The sequence below is a fragment of the Thalassophryne amazonica genome, chromosome 23 (genome assembly GCF_902500255.1).
Source record: "Thalassophryne amazonica chromosome 23, fThaAma1.1, whole genome shotgun sequence".
NCBI lineage: Eukaryota > Metazoa > Chordata > Actinopteri > Batrachoidiformes > Batrachoididae > Thalassophryne > Thalassophryne amazonica.
Window position 1 is genome coordinate 30,342,402 of NC_047125.1, and position 22,474 is coordinate 30,364,875.

The 22,474-nt window shown below is 42.2% G+C and overlaps 1 protein-coding gene across 1 annotated transcript in view; it reads left to right on the forward strand.

Annotated features, from left to right (window-relative positions):
- shroom4 (shroom family member 4) overlaps positions 1–21,232 on the forward strand; it is a 65,073-nt gene extending 43,841 nt beyond the window's left edge. Inside the window, exons 4-13 of the mRNA XM_034165088.1 lie at positions 4,498–4,701; positions 9,701–12,479; positions 14,072–14,133; positions 14,900–15,745; positions 15,850–16,521; positions 18,440–18,563; positions 18,644–18,745; positions 18,840–19,010; positions 19,127–19,269; positions 20,136–21,232. Coding sequence (XP_034020979.1) covers positions 4,498–4,701; positions 9,701–12,479; positions 14,072–14,133; positions 14,900–15,745; positions 15,850–16,521; positions 18,440–18,563; positions 18,644–18,745; positions 18,840–19,010; positions 19,127–19,269; positions 20,136–20,292 — 5,260 coding nt within the window. The 3' untranslated portion in view covers positions 20,293–21,232. The remainder of the gene's footprint in view (positions 1–4,497; positions 4,702–9,700; positions 12,480–14,071; positions 14,134–14,899; positions 15,746–15,849; positions 16,522–18,439; positions 18,564–18,643; positions 18,746–18,839; positions 19,011–19,126; positions 19,270–20,135) is intronic.
- Positions 21,233–22,474: the final 1,242 nt, after the last annotated feature.

Sequence of the window (22,474 nt, forward strand, 5' to 3'; positions counted from 1 at the left end):
AAATGCATGAATTAGTTTTTCAGCATCACTCTGAGACAAGACCTTTCTAATTTTAGAGATATTGCGTAAATGCAAAAAAGCAGTCTTACATATTTGTTTAATATGCGCTTTGAATTACATTGTTATGAAGGTGTCGTAGCACGGACCCACAACAGGGGGCGCAAATGAACGGACAATGAGTAAGCCAAAAGGTAACAATTTAATGTTGTGATATTACACAACGAAACGTGTCTTAATGTTCACAGTCAATAAACACCAGGTGACGTGTGGGCAGGCTCGAAGATAGAAGACGCCCGACGAGAGAGAAGTCGCGTCCCACACGGCCTCCACCACCAACGGCCTGAAGAACACCGGAGCCGCCAAGTCCCGAGTCCCCAGGTGGCCTCTGTCTTCGGCTGTCGACCCTGGTACTGCTGGCAGAAAACAGAAAGATGATGTGTGAGTGTGAGTCCGCACACTCAGTAATTAACAGTCCAGACACCGTTAGGAGGGAGCACCTCCACCTCCAAATCACACACACTCGTGCAGCTCCTGATCAACCACTTATCTGGGACGGGGTGCGAGGTGAAGCCGTCACTGTCACACCAAACGCCAATCCTCCAGACAAGGAAAGCACCAGGAAAACGGCTGCAACAGAAGTTCAGATTACTTTTCAACGTATAAGTCAGCAGAGAAAATTACCTTAGTACTGGTAGTCGATTTCTCGGCGGGGAGGTGGAGTTGCAGTCCGGCTTATATGGTGGTGTAGATGAGTGACAGCTGGAGTAATGAGTGACAGCTGTCACCTCCTCTGGGTCTGGCGCCCTCTTGTGCTTGGAGCCCGCACTCCAAGCAGGGCGCCCTCTGGTGGTGGTGGGCCAGCAGTACCTCCTCTTCAGCGGCCCACACAACATACATATCCTGATCAAAAATGACTCCAAGATTTCTCATAGTATTACTAGAGGTCAGGGTAATGCCATCCAGAGTAAGGACCTGGTTAGACACCATGTTTCTAAGATTTGTGGGGCCAAGTACAATAACTTCAGTTCTATCTGAGTTTAAAAGCAGGAAATTAGAGGTCATCCATGTCCTTATGTCTGTAAGACAATCCTGCAGTTTAGCTAATTGGTGTGTGTCCTCTGGCTTCATGGATAGATAAAGCTGGGTATCATCTGCGTAACAATGAAAATTTAAGCAATGCCGTCTAATAATACTGCCTAAGGGAAGCATGTATAAAGTGAATAAAATTGGTCCTAGCACAGAACCTTGTGGAACTCCATAATTAACCCTAGTCTGTGAAGAAGATTCCCCATTTACATGAACAAATTGTAATCTATTAGATAAATATGATTCAGTATATGAATATGATCAGTCTGTTGAGTACGTCTACGATAAAATGTTTAGTCTACAAAAATTTCTGAAACCACAGAAACCAAAACTCAAGGCCATATCATCAAAATACTTCAGTTATGTATTTTTGCCTTCTTCCAGAATTAATAGTGAAATTAGTATTATAAAATCGGTTAAATATTTGCACGTTAACACCTCTGCTTTGCCAAGTCTGGGACCTGGATTCCCACCTCTCAAAAGTAACCATCTATCTGCTGCAGCTGGGTGAAACCAGGTGGTTGTGTCCTTGGCAGTGGGATGCTCAACACTGAGGCGTTTTCATTCTGGATTACGCTCAGTGAAATGCGCCACATGGCCACGAAATTGTCATTGTTGACGTTCCCTCACAAGGCGACTGATGCTTGTTGTCAGACTGTTGAGTAGACAGGAACACATTCCCAAGAGACTTGTTCCCAAAGACATTGAGTAGTTGCCTTTGGTAACTGGTTAGTATTCAGGTCTCGCAACCATGTAGGAAGCACCAGGACCTGTTGCTCAGTTTGCACATTAAAACCTGTTTACTTACGAACAAATTCAGTCAGTTTTAATGTGGCCGGATATTTCATCCGACAGCCTGTCCGCACAAAAAGTGGTTCACATTATACAAGGATACAGGCACACAAGTTTAGCAAGTTTGTCATCATTGCCATCCATTTTTCATTGTTGTTGCTGTTGTAGCCTGACTGACATTGTGTACACTTGGCCAATCAGTATACAAGACAATAGCACCTCCCGATGTGGAAAATTCAGAGATTTTTGTGGTTCGTCTTCACTCTGGTTTGATTGTTGCTCCAAAAAAAAGACTGAAAGTTTCCTTTTTTTGAGTGGCAAACCACCAAATCATGGGTGCTGTATTGTAGTACCACTTCTGTTTCGTTAAAGATACACTTATTCTCCTTCTTACTGTAAAGTATCGTGCAGACAAGTTGACGTGGGGATTACATGTTCATATTCACAGGGTTCATTTCCCTACCAAGGACATTACACCCTCAGTGCCAAAGTTAAAGTCACTATTCTGTAAAATATAAAATTAATTAGCAGTTGCAATCCAGTCATTCCTGTTGGGTTTGAATGTCCGCAGCCAAAGTGATTGATCCCAAAGTGGTTATCTCTTTGGATGCCTGTAAACAACAGACTTCATATTCACTGATTTCTGCACAATCACAGCTCCAAAAAGCAAAAGCAGCAAAATGCTCCTGTGGTTTGGCGAAACTTTACAAAGTCCGACATCACGATCTCCAGTTACAAAGCTGAACAGGAGTCATCATTTTTCACTTTTTCTTTCCTTATCGTCTCCATCACTGTCGTCACCATCGTTTGTTTTTATTGTCGCAGTCGTCAGCCCGTGAGAGCTAAATGGTTTGCGTTAGATTTGATAAGGGCGTTTTTATTCTGGTGCACTTTGGATAGCCCGTGCACGCCCGCAGACATACGAGTGTGTGTACTGGAACTTTCTCATGGGATAATTTAAGGACGTCCTCGGTGGAGTTGAACAATCAGCAATTTCAGATAGAACAACTCCTAAAGGAGCCAGAACCAGGAAACTAAGGTGTTTTCTTTGGAAATGGTTCTCCTGCTCCTGCTTTATCACAAACAATAATATTCCAAAATGGTCCACTTTCTTTTCCAAGGCTATGTCAGTTTCTTCACATTCTTCTCCCGAATTATACATCAGAGTGTTTTATTTTCTCGGAATACAGTGAACAGTTTGATTCAGTGTTTTTCAACATGGAGCTTAAAATGAGGAAAGTTTCAGTCTTTAAATCATCTGCCTTTGTTTTATTCTCTGCCATCCGATTGGTATCCTGGTTTACTTTAAGGCTCTCTGAGGAGTTATTCCCATTAATCAGCTGCGATCCAGAAGTGTTGCTGTAAGTTATGATTGCTGATGGAAAGCTGTTTTATTGTTCGACCCTCTTTGTGTTTCTCTTTCTGTTCCTGCGGGGGGCTCTGTTAAATCTGGCCAAGGTATAAGACTGGAAGTCGGAATACCGTGGGATTAAAAGGAATTCCTGGCTTCAGAATCGACCGGAGAATTTACCGTATGAGTTTTTAATGGAGGTCCAGACAACATGTTAAGGAAGATGTTTCCACAGAGTTTGGGTTGGCGAAGTACCGCCGCAGTATTTATGTGCGCTCTGATACCGCAAGACACTTAAAGCCACACTACAAATAAGGATGTGGGCTCAGAAACCCTGTCGGGGAAAACCAGTTACACACTCAATTACTTTGAAAGAAACATGGCTTTAAATGATGACACCTTCACATTTGTACAGTTGCACTCACATCTACTGTATGTTTGTCGGCTGCTGAGCAAAACTGTTTGACGTTTTTGACAGCTTGCAGAAGCTGCTTTACCAATTGCCTACAAGTGCCAAAATTCATAGACGCAACCAAGTACATGATGGTTTTCTGTCCATCCTTAAAAATGGGAGGGCAAACTTCATCATTTAAAGCCTCTCAGACGTTGTATTTAGATGTTTGGCGTCATTTGGGAAAATAAAGTAGATCACCAAGCGAGTTGTACCTGCAACAACAACAATAATTATTATTATTATTATTTCCTCGTCAACCACTTGGTTGATTTCAGTGTCAAACAGTGGTAGCACACCCTATGAACGTGTGTTTGAAGGAAAATTCTATTCTGATGTTTTCAAGGAGCGATAATTGGACTTTTGTTGTTTTTGGTTAAACATATTTGTCAATTACATGTACAGAGGTCGACCAGTTTGTTAATCATAAAAGCTTCACGACCAGTGAGATACAATACACGCAAGTAGCTCTTATTACATTATAGGTATCATTTTGTGAGCTAGCTCAAAGATCTCGAGTTATTTTCAGGAGCTAGCATGGGTAACTTTAGGAGGCCATGTGTATATAGGGATAGCTCACTCTTTGTGTGTTTTGTTGTGGTCATGTTATGTCCCAAAGTGATAGATGGTTGGATTTTACTAAACATTTATGCAGATTAGCTTTAGGTTTGGGAAGAGTTGTTCAAATTTTGGTGGTGATCCAGATCTGCCCCAAAATCTTCCATTTGTCACTTTCTTTAATATTCTTGCCTTATGACATCATAAAGACCTGCCAGTCTTTGATCTCCACTGATGTTTCTTCCTCTCATGTCTGCAGGCGCAGCGTTCCTCTCATCAGACCTCACTCGTGGCACCTGGCAAAGCTGTCCGAACCTCCCCTTCCTCCCCCACCTCCTCCTCCCCCCTCTCCGCCATGCCTGCCTTCTGATGACTCCCCTCCTCTTCCCCCGCCTCCCCCTCCGCCTGCCATGCAGCTCCACCCTGGTCCCTACACTCTGCCCTGGCACACGACTGACAACAGGTGAGAGAACACTTGGCACATTTTATATTTTGCCAAAAACAAAGCGAAGTTAGCAGCTCGATCATACCATTAAAATGTAGCAACAGAATGTGACTTTTTAACCTTTTAAAATATGTCCAGGTTAGCCATCTTTGAACTTGTCCAAGGTCTGTGTCTCAGGAATGTTCCCAGTGAATTTGAAGACTCTGGCAGTAAGAGGACTGGAGTTATGCTGAGCACAGACGGATGGACGCAGAGTCTTCACAATACCCGATTGCCATATATGATGGTCTTGGATAAAATCAGTCAGGGTCTTTGGCTACTTTTCAACAGTGAGCTTAGCTGGAATAAAAATGCAAATATTTTCATCAAAATTTGACTTGATACAGTTCTTACATAAGGGGGTTGGTCATGCTAGCATTTTAGCAAAAATTCCTTTTGAGAAAATTAATTTTAATGTAATTTTTCATGATTGGCTGGGAAAAGATGTGTTCATCAGTTCATGTTAAGTTGCTACTTGGTTAATTTTATCAACAGATAAGTTGCAGTTTTGTCGTTCAGTGTTTGTTATATATGGTCATTAGCTTCATTCACACTGACAACACAGTTGCTGCAGGAGGAGGCTGCGCGACTCTGCTTCCAAACCCACCCAGTCCGAGCTGCTGTCCTACTTTTCAGCGGAATTGATTTTAGGAAGGGAGGGTCTTTGATCTCAGATTGTTCTTGTTGTTGGGATACTGGCCGATAGGCTGCTAATCCTGTGTCGTGGCATGGTGTCCGTCATCGGCACTGTCCATTTACTGCAATATCTCAAAAACTGTCAAACTTTTTTCTAATTTGGCAAGTGCGTAATATGGGTCATTGACATTGTTCTGTCTAAAAATCATATTTGGAGATTTATTTGTTTGGAAATGGCGGTCATTTTTATGCAGAAAATAGCCATTTTGAGCATTTAAAGGCAATTTTCTCAAAAACTGTTTAACTTTTTTCTAATTTGCCAAAGGTATAATATGGCTCGTTAATATATTTCACCTCAAAAAATTATAGTCATAGATTTGTTTGGAAATGGTGCCCATTTTTATGCCGAAAACAGCCAATTTGGGTATTTGGGCCCAGTTTTCTCAAAAACTGTCTGATAACGTTTCTTTTAATTTAACAAGGGCACAATATTTGTCATTGACCTTGTTCCCATCCCAAAATCATTTGCGTAGATTTGTTAGTTTATAAATGGCGGCCATTTTTATGCTGAAAATGACCATTTTGTCTTGTGCTTTAATTGAGCTGGTAACCTTCAGGGCCCTTGGCGTGCTAGTTTTTTTTTTTATTTATTTTTTTATGTAGTTTTACCTTGACTGTGTCATGCACTCAGTCTGATTCATGATTCATGTACAGTGATCTTACGTCACTGCTGGGACTTTTGTTCGCTGTGACTCGTCACCAAAAGTCAACAATCATCAGGAAATGGGTGACTTCACTCTTGTGTAACGCCAGTACTGCCCCTGCAGGAAGCACTGTCTATTTGTGGCCTTCTATACAAACATTCCCAGGTGATAACCAATAAAAAGCCCCTCTTGACTTTGTCCATGTGTCTGGCTCTGGTGGGCGTTCTTTTTTTGTTTGTTTTTTTTAGCGGCATAGATGAAATCACTCTGCTCGATTTAACCTGAAGACATCATGGATGGCGACGGAATGAGGGGAATTCTTCATGAGCTGCTCAGCGTGCAGAAAAGGACTTCGTGATGAATCACACTGAAAACCTGTGTGTGTTTGGATAATCCCCATCAAAGTTGGCATTTTTACACCTCATTACAGTAAAAACAGAAAATATATTCATTTTCATGGCTTCTAAAACTGTTTTCTGACATTAATGTTCTGAGAACCATAAACCACGGGGAAGTATGAAAGCTATGTTAACTTAAAAAAAAAAATCACTTATTGTAACCAGAAACTGTTTCAAAATACAGAAATAATTGTCAGATCTCTTTATTTCCAAATGTCCTTAAGCTAACTGTGTACAGTTGTCCCTCGTTTAGTGGGAGTTACATTCTAAAAATAGCCCGCAATAGGCGAAATCCGCGAAGTAGTCAGCGTTATTTTTTACAATTATTATAGATGTTTTAAGGCTGTAAAACCCCTCACTACACACTTTATACACTTTTCTCAAACAGGCATTAACATTTTCTCACTTTTCTCTCGTGTAAACACCCTCAAAGTTCAAACCTTAGTAGACAAATAAGACCAACCTGTTTTCAGGCCCAAACATTTGTTTGAGAAATAAAAATAGATTGTTTTCCTATAAATAAATATGATGGCTTTTAGAACTAACGAATGTAATTTTAACGATCAACCTATGAGGTTGGACACATAAGAAATGATTAATAGTGACTGACCAGTATTTCACAGTTCCTCTGATCTCGCCTCTTCGTACTGGCGCAGCTCCGCTGTCGCGCCTTTTTCCACTGAGTCACACCTCGGTGCAGGTGTCTTTTTCCAAGTGGAAAACACAGTTATGGGTAGTTGTTGTTGCTCTTTTTTTTCTGGGCGAGAAGATTCTTATAAACAGACACGCAGAACACAATGCGCGTACTCTCCCTTTGCGACCTCCCTGCTTGATGACGCAGAACACAATGTGCTGTAAAAAACAAACAAACAAAAAAAACATGCAAAATTGGACTAAAAAAAAATCCGTGAAACTGCAAGGCCATGAAAGGTGAACCGCATTATAGCGAGGGACCACTGTATCCTGAACATGTTTGTCAAGAAAAGCATCCAAGTCAAAGCTTAAAAATAGTGACGTTTCATCAAAATAACTTTATTGGGCTCCTTGTTAAAAAAGAAAATCTCTGAAACTAAACAGTTTGTTGAATTCAAATTGTGCTAAAATGTAAAAATTCTGCGATTGTTGGTGCAATTTTGAAGCCTTGAATGATTGACGTGACAATATTTGACTGAATTTCAAGCTGAAACAGTCAGACAAAGAAGCAAATGTGGCATTATGTTAGGAGAGAAATTGGCCCAGAAAATAAACACATTTAGTATGTGAAGACACCCCTGCAGTAAGCATGTCTGTCTGTCCATTTGTCTATTTTCACAACTGGTTGACCAGTTTCATTCATATTTAGCATAAGGGTGTACTTAGGTGATCCCCTGACACCAGTCAATTTCAGTGACCTTGTGGTGAATTTCAAGGTCACAGCGAGATATTCAAGATATTGTCATTGCCACCCTTGTTAGCACGGTATCTCAAGAACCAGTTGACCAACTTCATTCATATTTAGCTTAAGGTTGTACTTGGGTGATCCCTAGACACTTTGTATTACTGATTTGTGGGGACCTGGGGGGGAATATGTCATCTCCTGATGACTCTTGTTAAAATATTGGTGACACATCTTGGGGAAATGTGGGGTGTGCATATAGATTCCATCTTTTCTCAATTTTTGTAAAATAACATTATCATGTTTCTACTTTCAGTGGTTTTAACTTGATAAATTTAATGCTGCACAAAAGAAATATGTTGAGTACCACCAGATTTTAGCCATGATTGTACTATTTTCCATTGAGGTGCAGGACTTGCAGTTGGGGTGAAAACAAAGAAACTGTTATGTACAGTTGTAGGAACAGAACTAGTTGGTAGCTGTCTATAATCCTTAGAAGAAGAAGAAGAAAAGGAACTAACAACTGTCTGTAAGTTGACTCACAATTAAAAATGGTATTTTTATTTTTTGTTTGTCAGCGTGACTGTATCGGTGCCGTTTGCGGTTCTTTTTTTTTTTTTTTTTTAAACAATGCCTGCTGGTCTAATGTCATTTGATTTAATTGCCTCTTTTGGTGCGGATGGAAGCGCGTGCGTTTGTGTTCCCACAGTTCCTCACATCTGATCTCATCACACAAACTCAGATCTGGTGAGGAGGCAGCTCCCAGCATGCCTCTGGACAATGGCATGTGACTCCCAGAACATGTGGACAAAGAGAGGAAGGCATTCAATAAACTGTGTTTGTGGAAGACAGAGGGACATTTTGTACAGCCTGAAGCTGCCACTTTGAAACTGACTACAAAAAAACAAAAAGGATCTGAGTCAAGTCTTGGTTCAGAGGGGAAAAATGGCAACCTGTGAATAATCACATTATGAATTTTTCTCAGAACCCAAAGTAAAGTCCTCAAATGTGCAGAGCAACACTTTGACAAACTGTTCTTCAATTTACAGTGATTTAAAACTGAAATAAAACCAGCAAGTTTTGTATTTCAAGAGGTTTTAACCTATAATTAGTTTATTTTATGAACCCTTAATTTAACCACGAAGGTCCCATTGAGTCCTGGTCAAGATGGACAACAGTAGACACTATAGTTGATAAATGTGTAAAGAATTAATCATTTATTAAAATATTAATTATTTTTCTGTCGGTCACCTGATTGATTAATAAAATCATTTCAGCTGTTCAAAAAAATATTGTAGTTTGTCTTTTTAAAAATATCAGCTACGAAGGGATGATGTGGAGATTTTGATTCCCGGCCGGCTGTGGGAGTCGATGAGGAGGAAAGCCCTCTCTGCTTTAAGGTGCTTCCTTTAAAACGTGTGGGGCCAATGTGGACCTTTAGCTCAGCAGTGATAGCAAACAGATTTCCCAGCTGTACAGTTGAAGAACACAAAGCGACGTATGCTTGTGTGAAGGGGTAAATCTCAGCCCGCTACCGAATTATTGACATTGATTTTACAGTAGAGTTTACTATCCTCTTGAGGCCAGAAATCCTTTAAAAGACAGTAAATGTTTGACATTCCCCTGGTTCTTTGCTAGTTTCTGAACTGAAGCTTGAGGTTGGAACAGTTTGTGAGTAGAAAGAACTAAGTTGATCCTTCTGGTTTTCACCTTGGTGAGTTCTGGTGACCCCGCGGATTGTTTGTGGATTTTGAAATTCCCCACCGTTGTTATTTTGATTGTTCCTGTCATTATGCAAAGCTTGATGGAAAGAACTCTGAGCTTCATTTGACGTGGTTCTTCTTTGTCTCCGTCTTTGTCTGCAGTGACTTGTCCATGCAGTGGGATCAGTTGTCGAGACCTTACTCTTCTACCGACCAAAGCAGTTCTCTAGGCTCCATGGAGAGTTTGGACACACCCACACCCAGTACGCAGCCCTACTCCGACAACCAGAATTCACCTGTTGACCCCGCCATCTTCAACAACAAGAGAGACTCCGCCTACAGCTCCTTTTCCGCGAGCTCAAACACTTCTGACTATGCGACAGTGCCACTAAAGCCCGGTGAAGACGGTTCAATGGACAACTTGCTTCATAACCTTGGGCCAGGTCTTCAAGGCTACCCCAGTGGTAATGCCCCGATTTCATCTGGTGAGGTTTTAGAGGCTCAGCAGTTTGTCCTGAAATCCAGGTCGCTAACCAGGCCGAGACCAAGACCCGTTGAGGTAAAAGAAAGACCTTCATCCTGTTGCTATGAGGAAGAGAGGCGAGGAGGAGATTTTGAAATGGTAACAAATGGAGGAGGAGAAGAAAGGAAGTCAAGTCCTCCTCAGCCTCCTGCTAGAAAGGACAGTTTCAGGGCAACCCAGATTTGCCCTCACACTGCTAACAAACGTTGTTTCTCTGCTCCAGTAGAAACTTCCACTATTTCCTGTTACTGTGACAATGAGAAACCCTCTTTAACTCCCGAGTCAGGAACTCATAATGGCTTGCCTGAGTCGAGAGTTGGTGATGAAACTCAAAATTTCAAAGAGGATAACTTGGACTCAAACTGTATCCAAAATCACACTGAAGAACTTAGACCGATCAATAATGGTGAAGATTCCAAATCAGAGAACACCTCAGATCACTGTCACCTCCCCGACCCAGCGAGGGCTTCCACAGACCCCGATACCTGTTCTAGTTCTGGCTCCTTACTGGCAGAGCACTCAGCTGAGGACCAAGGACAATCTCACATCGTGCATTCCTACACTATGCGTTCTTCTGCACGACTGCACCGGCACAGTGCTCCTGAGAAGCTCTTTGCTACGCAGCTACAGCTGTTGCAGTTGAACGATGGTAACGCATCACTGGAACCTTATAATCCTTCAAAACCTTTAGATTCATCATTGCTCCCTTGTGGTGGAAAGTGGTCCTGTTCACCTCTCCACCCCATGACAGAAGACGCCAATGCTGGACTCTGTGCACAAGATGTTTCTCACAATGACACTTGTGCTTCATTGAGCAAATATAACAACAGCTGCTTCTTGACCCCAGAAACCAAGAGTTTAGTTGGGGAAAGTGATAGCGGAGAAAAAGGTGAGCGGATCGAAGTAGTTAAAAGAGTAAATGGAAGGTCTCTGTCGCCTCTCCAGCATCACCACCTTTGGAGTCGCTCTGTGAGTGTACCAGGGGACCCTACTGCATCATTGGGGTCTGATCAGACAATTGAGAAACATTTTGAACCTATCACTGCTGCTGCCAGTGTGGATACTTTACTGGACAGTCCGAGAGACCTGGGAAGAGGGGAAAGTGGAGGAAAAGAACGGGATATAGATGAGGTAGCCTCGAAGACGTCAGTCTCATCAAAACACCATCGACGGAACCGGCGCCGCAGTGAACGATTTGCTACTAACCTCCGAAATGAAATCCAGAGGAAAAAAGCCCAGCTTCAGAAGAGCCGTACTCCAGGAGGTTTGCTGTGTAGCGGGGAGACAGTTCGGGAGGAAGAGGGTTCGGACCTCCAAGAGGAGGGGGGACATCCAGACCTACGAGCACAGGAAACAAGCATTAAAGTTGCATTACCATTGCCCATTAGTCCATTAGATGACCCGATTTCAGAAGTTGGTGAAAAATCAAACTCCTCAAATGAATCAGCCCACAAAGTCTTGACGATTCAACCCAACATATCCAGGTCTGTCCAGATTCTAGACCCGGGTGTTCCCAGTTTTGGTGTTGGCGTCAGAGTTGTGGAAGAACCAGCACCTGTTGGCAAAGCCCGTCGCTGGCGTTGGACCCCTGAGCATAAACTCCAGCCTGAAACAGACAGGTGTGAGGTTTTGGATGAGAGGGTGTTGGGTACCACCGGCTCCCGTCACGGGGTTTGTGCCTTCACCACAACAAACTCTTCCTACCTTTGCTCCTCTTCCTGTTCTCGTGCTGAAGAGACTGACATTCTCCCATTTGCAGACAGAAAGAAGTTTTTTGAGGAGACGAGTAAAGGTTCATCCGTGTCTACTCTTTCTGGGCTTTCGAGTTGCAGGCAGAAGAATCCAGTCAACCATTCCGAGGACCAGGAAGAAGAGTTCGGCAAGCACCAACCCCAAAGGAGATACTCCTACCAGGGATTATTTCAGCAAGAAACTCCTCTGCTTCCCAACACTGTGGAAATCAGGCAGCGGTCTGTGAGCACTACCGGGAAGTTGGAGAAAGAGAAAGACGGTGAACGGGTGAAGGATCAGGAGATGGAAGAGCGAATGAGATGGAGAGAGAGGGAAGAAAGAGATTTGGAGATGGAAAGAGCAAAGTTAAGGGAACGAGAAGAAAGAGTCAGGCAGTGGGAAATGCAAAGGGAGCAAGAGCTGGAGTTGGAAAGAGAGCGGGAGCAACTGAAAAAAGAAAAACAGCCCGAGAGAGCAACACATGATCTGGGCGCCTCACATCAGGAGTTCTACAGCAGTTCTGACATCAAAGAAAAACATCAAGCGTTCCAGACCAAGTCTCAGGTGTTCTCCCAGAGTCGAAACCCTCCACCTGGCTTTTATCCGATTAATACCCCGTCGCAGATTCTGGAGACCCAACAACCGTTGCTTCAGGGATACCCAGCAAGGAGCTATACACCTACTGAGGTAAGAGCTCTTACTCAGAAATACGTTTTTATATTTAAGCGCACATTCAAGGGACACATCGTGTTCATAAATGTGGTTTGCCTCAGTTTGAGACCTGCCCTGTGTCTTGGATTGTGAATCATCTTTGGACAGCAACTATTCTGTTGTGGTTGAAGACCTGCAGTGTTGAAGACGGGTGTCTTGTTAAAACGTGTCACCATTTTTGTTTTGTTGTTGTTCTAGTTGAATATTTGCTTGTTGTTTGGAACCTGTGTGGGTTTTTTGTGCATCAGTGGATTTGCACCTCACTGCTGTTAATTTTATAATTAATAATTAATTTAATAGTCACGTTTTAGTTATGTCTGTCTGAAACTTGCTTTTCTTTGTGTGCAGATACTGAAAAAGTCAGTTATTTGATTTAAATTATTAAGGTGCACATGTAAGATTAATCACTTTGTTCAGTGTTGAACCACTGGATATTTTGACAAAAATGTCTAAACTATTATACATCTGTTGTATGTCTTGATTAAAAGTAAGATGGAGTGATGGTATGTGGTACTAATAATGTGTTTTTGTTTTGGAGTAAGATGCCTTATTTTTGGCCCTTGGTGGATGTGTGCACACAAACGTGCATCTGGATTTTTCCTTATTGTCTATTGTTGTAAATTGTCCACCATTTGGATTTAACCAGTTTGTCAAACTAAAGTAGTTTTGCCTCAAAATTTTCAAGCTATGTATTTTTCCCCCAATTTAAGAGACTAAGCAATTTTTTAATAACCGATAAAAAGAATCCTAATTGTCTAAATTAAAAAATATGTTTACAAAACGTAAGCGTTCTTTCACAGGACCCTTTAGCTAAGCTTTGTTTTTGGTTGAAAGATGATCTTGGTATCACACTGAAATCAGACTGTGGTTTTGGAATGAACCGAAATGACCAACAGGGACTGAAACCTATCTTAGTTTTTTTTTTTTTTTTTTTTTTTTTTTTTTTTTAACTTGGACCCACAGAGGGATCAAGTAGCCACAATTGTTGTTGGAGCCAAATGGTCACTTGGCCCCAAAACTGCATGGTTAAACGGTTGGTTTGAAGCTGAACCTTGTGTCCTGCTTGTGCTCGAAGCTTGAACTTGTCATTTGTAATTCTGCGGATTGTTGAAACAGTTTGTGGAATTGGGAGAATTAGGCAACAACATGGGACACTTGTATCAACGATAATAACAGCTTTGGGTTACAGTTGAACCACAGCCTGACCAACGTGTCCCATTAGGGGGTGCACTACCTCATTTGAACCTGGGACCTTCATCTTGTTTGCAACCTCGTCACTTGATGCTGAGAAAATGTTATTTTCTAAACATACCCAAAACATAAACATTGCATAATTTGTCAGAAAACGTGTCCGTTCTTGTATTGTTTGGTCATAGCACCACTTTCCAAAAACTGGGAAACCCCATCAGTGAAATACACGGCTCAGATACAGCGGTACCTCAGCGCAGCAAAAACAAGCACAATATTTAGGTTATATGTATTTTGGTTAATGAAGACCAGGCTTTTTAAAAGGACTGTGCACGCCGTGCATGTGTATCCATGTGTGTTTTCTTACATGTGCCCCACAGATGTGTCCAGGCCGGCAACTGGAAGTGACCAACCTCAGCAGGAAGTACAGTCTGACTGAGAGGTGAGATTTTTCCTTCATTTGTCAGAATCTGTCCGAACAATAATTTGCCATCTTTCTCTGGTTTTAATCAAATTTCTGCCGGAGTTTTCGGGTGTTTATGTGGAGGGATTTGATGCTGTGCGGAAAACCCGCTCAACGCTGATTTCAGTATAACAAACTCTCAGTGCTGCAGAAGCGACCGTAATGATAAACGATCGGTAGTCGGCGTGCACATTGCATGTAGGGTGTGCAACGTTCCACGTGGGAGTCAGAAGTCTGGAATTCAGCCACTTTCTTCCACACAAACTTCCATGTCTCATTCCTGTCGAGCTTCAGCCTTCTGTTCACTGAGTCAACTAGTTCAATAATTTCCATTTATCAAGAAAATGTGCCGTGTTTTTCTGTAAAGTTTAACATGAACTGGCTTAAAATGCTGTAAAACCCTTGAAGATGCATTTATAAACTGGTTTAGGACCGATATTGTTGAATGTGGAACTTGAGTTAAAAGGTTTCAAATGAATGGTAAAATACCTCAAACTGGCTTTTCATTGTAAAATGACAAAACCGTCTGATTTTAAACTGTACTACACCAAGCATAGAGTACTTTAAGGAGCTTTCAAGCAGTTCATAGAACTCTTAAATTAGATGCTGGTTTTTAATCGACTTGTAAAATGGCGAAAAATTAATTGTAGCTACTGTAGATTTAAACCAGCTAGCATTACAGTGACTTGTTTCTGGTCTGCAAATTGAATAAATCTGAGAAAATTTAATTTTCTCCGCAAAATAGGGATCCCCCAAACTGGAGGAGGCAGGACTCCAGACCACAAGAGAGCGCTAATCTGCATCAACAGCACCCCCACCAGGATCAGTGGGGTAACAGACAGATGAACAGCAGCAGTGACCGGAATGGATTTACCCCACCGCCGGCTCCGCTCTTGCTACGAGGACGAGCTATGTCAGAAAACGACCTCCGTTTCAGTAGCAGCTGCCGTTGGCCGCAAGCCGCTTCTGTGTCCACGAGTCAGACCCTGAAGGAGGTGGAGGAAGGAGCAGGTGGCGTCAGAGAAGGTGAAGCCAAGTCCAGCAGGAAGAAGATGCCGCCTCCCCCGAGACCACCACCACCAAAGTGGGAGAATTTGCATCGCCGGCGTGCATCTCACCATACGTGCATCTCACCGTTCTATGCTTCTTCTTCTTCTACTCCTCACCACACCACTGAAGAAACGCCCCCCACTCACCCGTCCTCATCATTTCCTCCCCCTGACGTGTCGCGGCAGAGATCCTACAGCCTCCCCCCACAACCACGGCAACTCTCAGAAAGTTGCTCATGTTCCCGCCAGAAACAGAAGCAGGAACACGCCATTTGCATCACACCACCCAATCAGAACCAGCCTGAAATGCAGGAACGGTCCTTTTCCCACGTCTTACCCAATCAGAATGAAATTTACCATCAAGAACGCCAGTTTTCCATTGCCCCGCCGAGTCCTATGTGTTCTAGACGGGCTTTCAAGCCAGTGGCTCCACCCCAGCGAGAGACGGACATCGACCTGAAGAGCACATATAGCAGACAGCGTGAGACGGTGGATGTCTTATGTGTACCTCCACCGTTACCAGCAGAGACGAACGTGAGCAGGTGATACTCTAATTCTTTGGTTGCGTACCAGTTGTTCCATCCAGTAATGTGAAATTATGTGTTAAAATAATAGTAACTTATCGAGTTTATTTTTCTTCTCACAGTTTAGCCGATGTGGCCGCGAGCTGCAGCTCCAACCAAGACAGAGCAACAGTGGTGAAACGGCAAACCAGCACCAGGTCGGGAGCAGAGTGGGAGAGGGTCCCATCTCCCAGGGTTCATAGCGACCCGGTGCTCAGTCCAGTTTTAGAAAGTGGAGGCGTTTTATCTCCTGAAGCCTATTTCGCCATGAACTATGACCAGCAGCTCCGTTTGGGTCAAGGCTTGCGTGACTTTTCCAACACCACCTTCATTGTGGAAGAGAACAAGACTTTGGAGCCGGGACCTGAATCGCAGGAGACCCTCAGTACAAGTCCGGCGCACAGCTTGGAGGCAGAACTGGACGTCCCCTTGGAAACGGACATCGATGATTTCCAGGATGATGAGGGGCTTCCAGTAGATGATCCGCCAATCACCAGTGAACTCCCGTGTTTTGCATTGCCTGTCACAGTGCTAGAGACGGACATTGACACTTTGTATGAATCTGAGGGGCCGCCGTCAGGCAGGAGGAAGACGGAGAGCGAGTCGCTGGAGGAGGAGCTGGGGACGGGTGAGAGCAGCAGGGAGGCCATGAGCCTGGAGGAGCTGGACCCCCAAAGCAGCGAGGGAGAATCAGGCACGGAGAGCTGGAGAGGAGCCGACCCCAGCGTGGAGCACAACATGGACAGCTTGGAAAGGTAAAAGGGAAGGCAGACATGTCGCAGTTTAATCTCAGACCATCCGATTTCTGCAAGAGCTGACTGTTCTCATACAGGAAAGACCATTTTTTAACAAGTTCATCTTAGAAAAATATAAATATTTTCAAAAAGTAACTAAAGGAGCAGCCCGTGGATGAGTGCAGTGACCTCTAAGTCCAGTTTGCGATGTTTTCTAATCATCATTTCTCAACAAAACGGACATATTCCGATCTCTTTAGAAGGCTTACCTTCTCCACAACAAAATTAGCTCAAGCACAGTGTTTTATAAAGCTGTGATTGTGCAGAAAATGAGACAAAATCACTTTCTGATAACATCGCTGGAGTCTGAAGTCCTTCACTGTAATTACACCGTTGAGGAGCCGAACATGTCTCCAGTTAGGTTTCCATTACAGATTAGTGCAAAAGTTAGGTGATATTTTCAGAATGTTGATAAAACACGTTAGCAAAATGACAACGTTTCCACTGAGGGATGGAATGTACTCTCGGGATAACTGTCATTCCAGCTAACGCAGCTCCTGTGAGACCCGTAAACCCAGTTGTCCTGGTAATGGACAGGTATGTCCCGGTTACGTTGTCTCTTATAAGGTTTAAGAATCTCTCAGTCTCTCCGGGAAAATGGTTTCTGTTACAGTTTTGCAAAATATGGCGTTTTTTGTATTTTTTTTTGTTTTGTTTTGTTTTTTTTTGTAAAAAAATAAATTTGCATACAACTCTTTTTTTTCCTCCTCAATATTTTATTTTTGATGTTTTCATGAAGCACATTTTCAATTCCCTACTTCATATTGCACAATTTGGCAGGTTATGAAAACCCACCTATTGATGTCAGTGGACCCATCAGGTTTTGTTTTGCCGTGGCAACAGGCACAGTTCCCCATGTGTAAAATGTACATCCATTAAATGACAATGTCCCTCTGAGACAAACATCTGTGTAGATGAGGAAAAAAGCAAATATCCAAATGGAAACTTAAAAAAAAAAAATCAATATGGTAAAAACAAGTGTTAATTGAAGTTGTATTTTTATTTTATTTGTGGGTGGAAATTGACATCCATTTTTTTAAAATGTAAAAAAAAAAAATTAAGTTGAATTTTAAAAATAATCTTTTGAAATTAATTTTTCTTTATTCAATTAATTGTAATTAATTTTATTAATAACTAATTGAATCGGGTAGTTCTACTTATAACAATTGCAACATTTTAGAGATTAGATTAGATTAGATAGAACTTTATTGATTCCTTGGGAAGATTCCCTCAGGGAAATTGAGGTTCCAGCAGCATTGTATAGCAGCACACAGGGTAAGAAGCACACAGAGTATCAAAAGTGAAATTAAAAAAGAAAAAACTGTTTGCAGTATAAATATATATATATATATATATATATATATATATATATATATATACACACACACACACAACATCATCTTCAACCGCTTAGTCCAGTTAAGGGTCGCGGGGGGCTGGAGCCTATCCCAGTAGTCATAGAGCGCGAGGCGGGGTTCACCCTGGACAGGACACCAGTCTGTCGCAGCAAATATAAATACACAATATTTAATATTTTATTAAACTTTTCACATGCTGTGTTTCCTAAGATGTTACACGTTGTTGTCACTAATCTGTTGCTTCTCCTCTTTCTCTCTTTGGTGCACAGTATCAGGGAGGTATGAAATATTTTTTATGCTTTTTTTTTTTTTTCTTTACAGTTCAGCTTTTATTCCTTTTTTTGTCACTTGTCAAATCACCCGCATGACTCCTCCTTTTTTTTTTTTTTTTTTTTTTTTGTTGTCTGTTGGACTTATTTTCCACGTGTCCATTATTCTCCACACAGAGACTGTTCAGTCTTTTTTTGTGTTTAATCGTTTTGTCTTTCGTCTGTCAGTAAAATAAAGTTTTCCGCCCTCAGGCGCTCTGGCGCGAGCTCCAGCTGTTCTTCATATTACAGCACGTCGGCGGCCAGAGCTCAGCTGCTGTCTCACGTGAAGGGCTTCGCCGATAGCAGGGACGAGGACAGCGAGCTGACCTATAAGGTAATGGCGGCGCTGAGCGCTTACCTTCATAGTTGTGCGGAGCGCGTGACGTGACGGATACACGTTTCCCTTGTTCTCAGAAGCAGCTGATGGAGAGCCTCCGTAAGAAGCTGGGAGTGCTGAGAGAGGCTCAGCGCGGCCTGCAGGACGACATCAGAGCCAACGCGCAGCTCGGCGAGGAGGTGAGGGCTCCTGCAACTCCATCTTCTTTACATAGGATCGTCCAGGCGGAGGTGCACGTGGCGCCGATGCTCTCAAACCTGTTCCTGTCCTCAGGTGGAGAAGATGGTGGTGGCGGTGTGCAGGCCCAACGAGGTGGACAAATTCCGCATGTTTGTGGGCGACCTGGATAAGGTGGTCAGCCTGCTGGTGTCGCTGTCGGCGAGGCTGCTGAGGGTGGAGACCACGTTGGACACACTGGACCCAGAGACGGAGCATCACGAGAGGGTGAGGAGCCCCGGGAGGAGTGGGCGGGGTTAGTTAGGGATGGAGTGACGCTGGAAGACAGAAGCAGAGCTCACATTGAAGTCTCCCTGTTCTTTCTCCTTCTCTCTGCGCTCCAGCTCCCCCTGCTGGAGAAGAAACACCAGCTCATGAGGCAGCTGTCAGAGGCTCAGGACTTGAAGGACCACGTGGACCGCAGAGAGCAGGCCGTCAGCCGGGTGCTGGCCCGCGGCCTGTCCGCCGAGCAGCACCGAGACTACAGGTAACGGCGAGTCCTCGAGTCTTCTCTTTAACTTGGACGTAACCGCACCATCGGCAGAATTTAACATGGGCCTGAGCCACCATAGTCATCGCTCGGGATCACTGTCCAAAAGGAACAGATGGAGGTTTTCCTCGGAAAATTCAAGTAATTCCATATGGATAAAAAAAAAAAAAGAGTCAGGATGTCCTTCCTGCTCATTTTTGGACTCTGTTCTTGTTGTCAGCAATGAAAGTTCAAATATTAAAACATCAACAGTTACAAAGAAGCAAACACTTGATTGAATTTCAAGATAAAACATTTGAATTTGGCAAAGTGGGCTGCAGAATCCCATGACGACACAAAGTGTTCAGTGTGCCGGTGACGTGGACTTTTGTCGGCATATTTTCAGTGGACAGTCTCAAATTAACACTCAAGTTTCTGCCCGGACTCCAAATTTTCCAATTTTGAGGTTGTTATGTCACATTCATACTGTTAAACCTTCTTCAAACTGTACAACTGGACAAGTGGAGTTAAAAATAACTTTTCTAACTTAGTTTGTGATATTTAAAATGAACTTTTTTTCAACAAATTTGTATAATTTTAGAGTTTTACTTTTTTAAAAAATGGTTTGGTTTTCTATCTTTATCAATACAAACCACTGTTAATAATATTATCATTCACTCGTATCAGAAATTGACTTGTACTACAATCAGCCACCAGAGGGAGACAGAGACGTTTTGACTTCACTTTTCAGGAGCCGTTGTATTTATAGCCTAAACAGTGGCCTGGCGGTAAACTGTCTAAAAGCGTGTGGTTGTAGAATAAACCACAGTATGCAGAGAGAGAGAAGAAAAACTTTTAAGTTTTGTTTGTTTTTTCTTTCGTAGCCACTTTGTGAAGATGAAGGCGGCTCTGCTGGTGGAGCAGCGACAGCTGGAGGACAAGATCCGTCTGGGAGAAGAACAACTGAGGGGCCTGAGGGAGAGTCTGGGACTGGGACTAGGACTGGGACTGGGAATGCTGATGGGATACGGACACTATTAGAAAATAAGAGAGTTGAAGACAAAAAAGGGGGGAGGGAAGATCAGAACCCAGTGAGTCCGGCTCGGTAAAATAACGCAGACGATGGTGATGGACAAAACCAAAGAGACAGAGTTCTTCTTCATCTCCAGTTTGGACGATAGTTCTGAGTAGGATCGTCTGTTTATTATTGAAACCTCGTTAGTGAAGAAGAGCTTGTTTTAAAGTGAAAGTGGAACGAAGGTTCAAAGTGTGGACTTTTCACATCGACACCTTCTTGCTGCTTTCCTTCTTTCTTTCTTTCTTTTTTTAATACCGAGCTTTAGCTTTTTGGACTCCGGCGTTGGATTGTGTTGCTGAAACTTGTACTGTAAAAACTGTCAGGCAGTTTGTTTTTATTTTTTTTATTTTATTTTATTTCACACTACGTTGCCAAAGATGTTATTAATGTCGCTTGATGAATGTCGCTGTGACGCTGCTTTTTGTTTTATTATTTTATCTCCTCATTCTGTGAATCATAGGAGACTTTTTCAGTTCTTCACACTAAGACGATGTATTCTCATTAACTTCTTTGTCAGTATTTTTGAAAAATGCCTTTTCAGAATAAGAGTTGCCATGTTTGTTTGCATTCAGTAAAATCTATGCGATATTTTCAGTGTGCCAGTGTTACTTGTGGTTGTAAAGTGGGACGTTTGAAACGCCACTGACCCTTTGTGTCACGTAATGACATTTTTGTTTTTTTGTTTTTTTTTGCACAGAAGACACATGTTCATAGTGTGTACGTTGTGTGTGTGTGTGTGTGTGTATGTATGTATAAAGTGAAGTTGCAACAGGAAGGCCTGGAAGAGTCGTCGTTTACTGTATATTTTGAAGTTGTATCCAAACAGATTCGCAGTTTACATCTTTTTTTTTTGTTTGCTTGTTCAAGCATCTGGTGAACAAAATTAAATGTACGTCAAAGCTACGTTTGAAATGTTCTCAGCTTTGTTTTTTGTTTTGTTTGTGTTTTAAACCTCTGTGTGACCATAATAGGGAAATTGGCTGTAGAAATTTTGTCCATACAACCTAGCTAAAACCTTGGTAACGGGAATCTAACCGTCAAATGTAAATATGCAACATCACAACTGCATGGTTAGATTATTTCGTAAAGCTACTAAGACATTATTTGTTTGCCGTCAAACTCATTGAGTCAGTTTTCAAGCTAGCTACATGCTAAGTAAAGAAGTTAGCTGACTTGATGAACCATTTTACTAGCTGGCCTTGGATAATTAGCTAGCTACATTACCTGCATAATAAACATGCTGGTAGAAGGGAATGCGTGTGTCATCGACTGTGCCATAGCAAACTATCAATGTTTTTGGAAAAGTTTGGACTTCATCAAAGTGGAATTATATAAAAATTTTAGGACGCAACACCGCTAGCTTGTAGGATAGATGCCATATTTTTTTGTCATTGGTTACAGATGTCGCCTGAAAGATCAATGGCCTCAAGACAGCTTGTACTTGGGTTTTAATATAAATTACTAGATCAGTTATTTAGCTTCTTGCAGATCCACAGATTGCAATAAATTATGCCTCCCCCCCCCCCCCCCCCCCACAAAAAAAGAAGAAACTTGGCTGTCAAGATGCTCGTCTCAAAATGTTCAGATTTGCTCATGAAGCACTGACTTTTACAAACACGACAGTGATATTTTGAATATTTGCAATGTTGTGATTTATGTTCTTGTTTTAACCGGTTTCTTAAACTCCGTGCACCACCCGTGTAATTCAGGTTATTAAAAAAAAACAAAAAAACAATGCTACTTGAGGAAACCAGTTTATCGCTTCCTGTTTTATCTAGTTAACTGCTGAATAAGTTCTATTGGTTATGAAGGTTTTGTGGTTCGTCTTAACTTTTTTTTGCTGCCACACCAATTTTTTAAATAAATAAAACTCAGCACATTAAAATGTATAAACGTGTTAAAACATGAAACGGAGCAAATGTTTTTAAACTTGTGTGGCAGTAATGTTTTTTCATGCATTTTCCACTTTTTTTTTTACGTTTTTTTTTCCCCTGTATTTTTATTTATTTTTTCCTTTCTCCACACATCAAACAGCAGCCCAAACTTTTTTTTTTATTGTATATTAAGTGTATTCTTGCATGATAATGTCCGTTTTCTAAACTGCCTGAAAACTTGTTGGTTTGACAAAGAAATGTCACTTGTGGG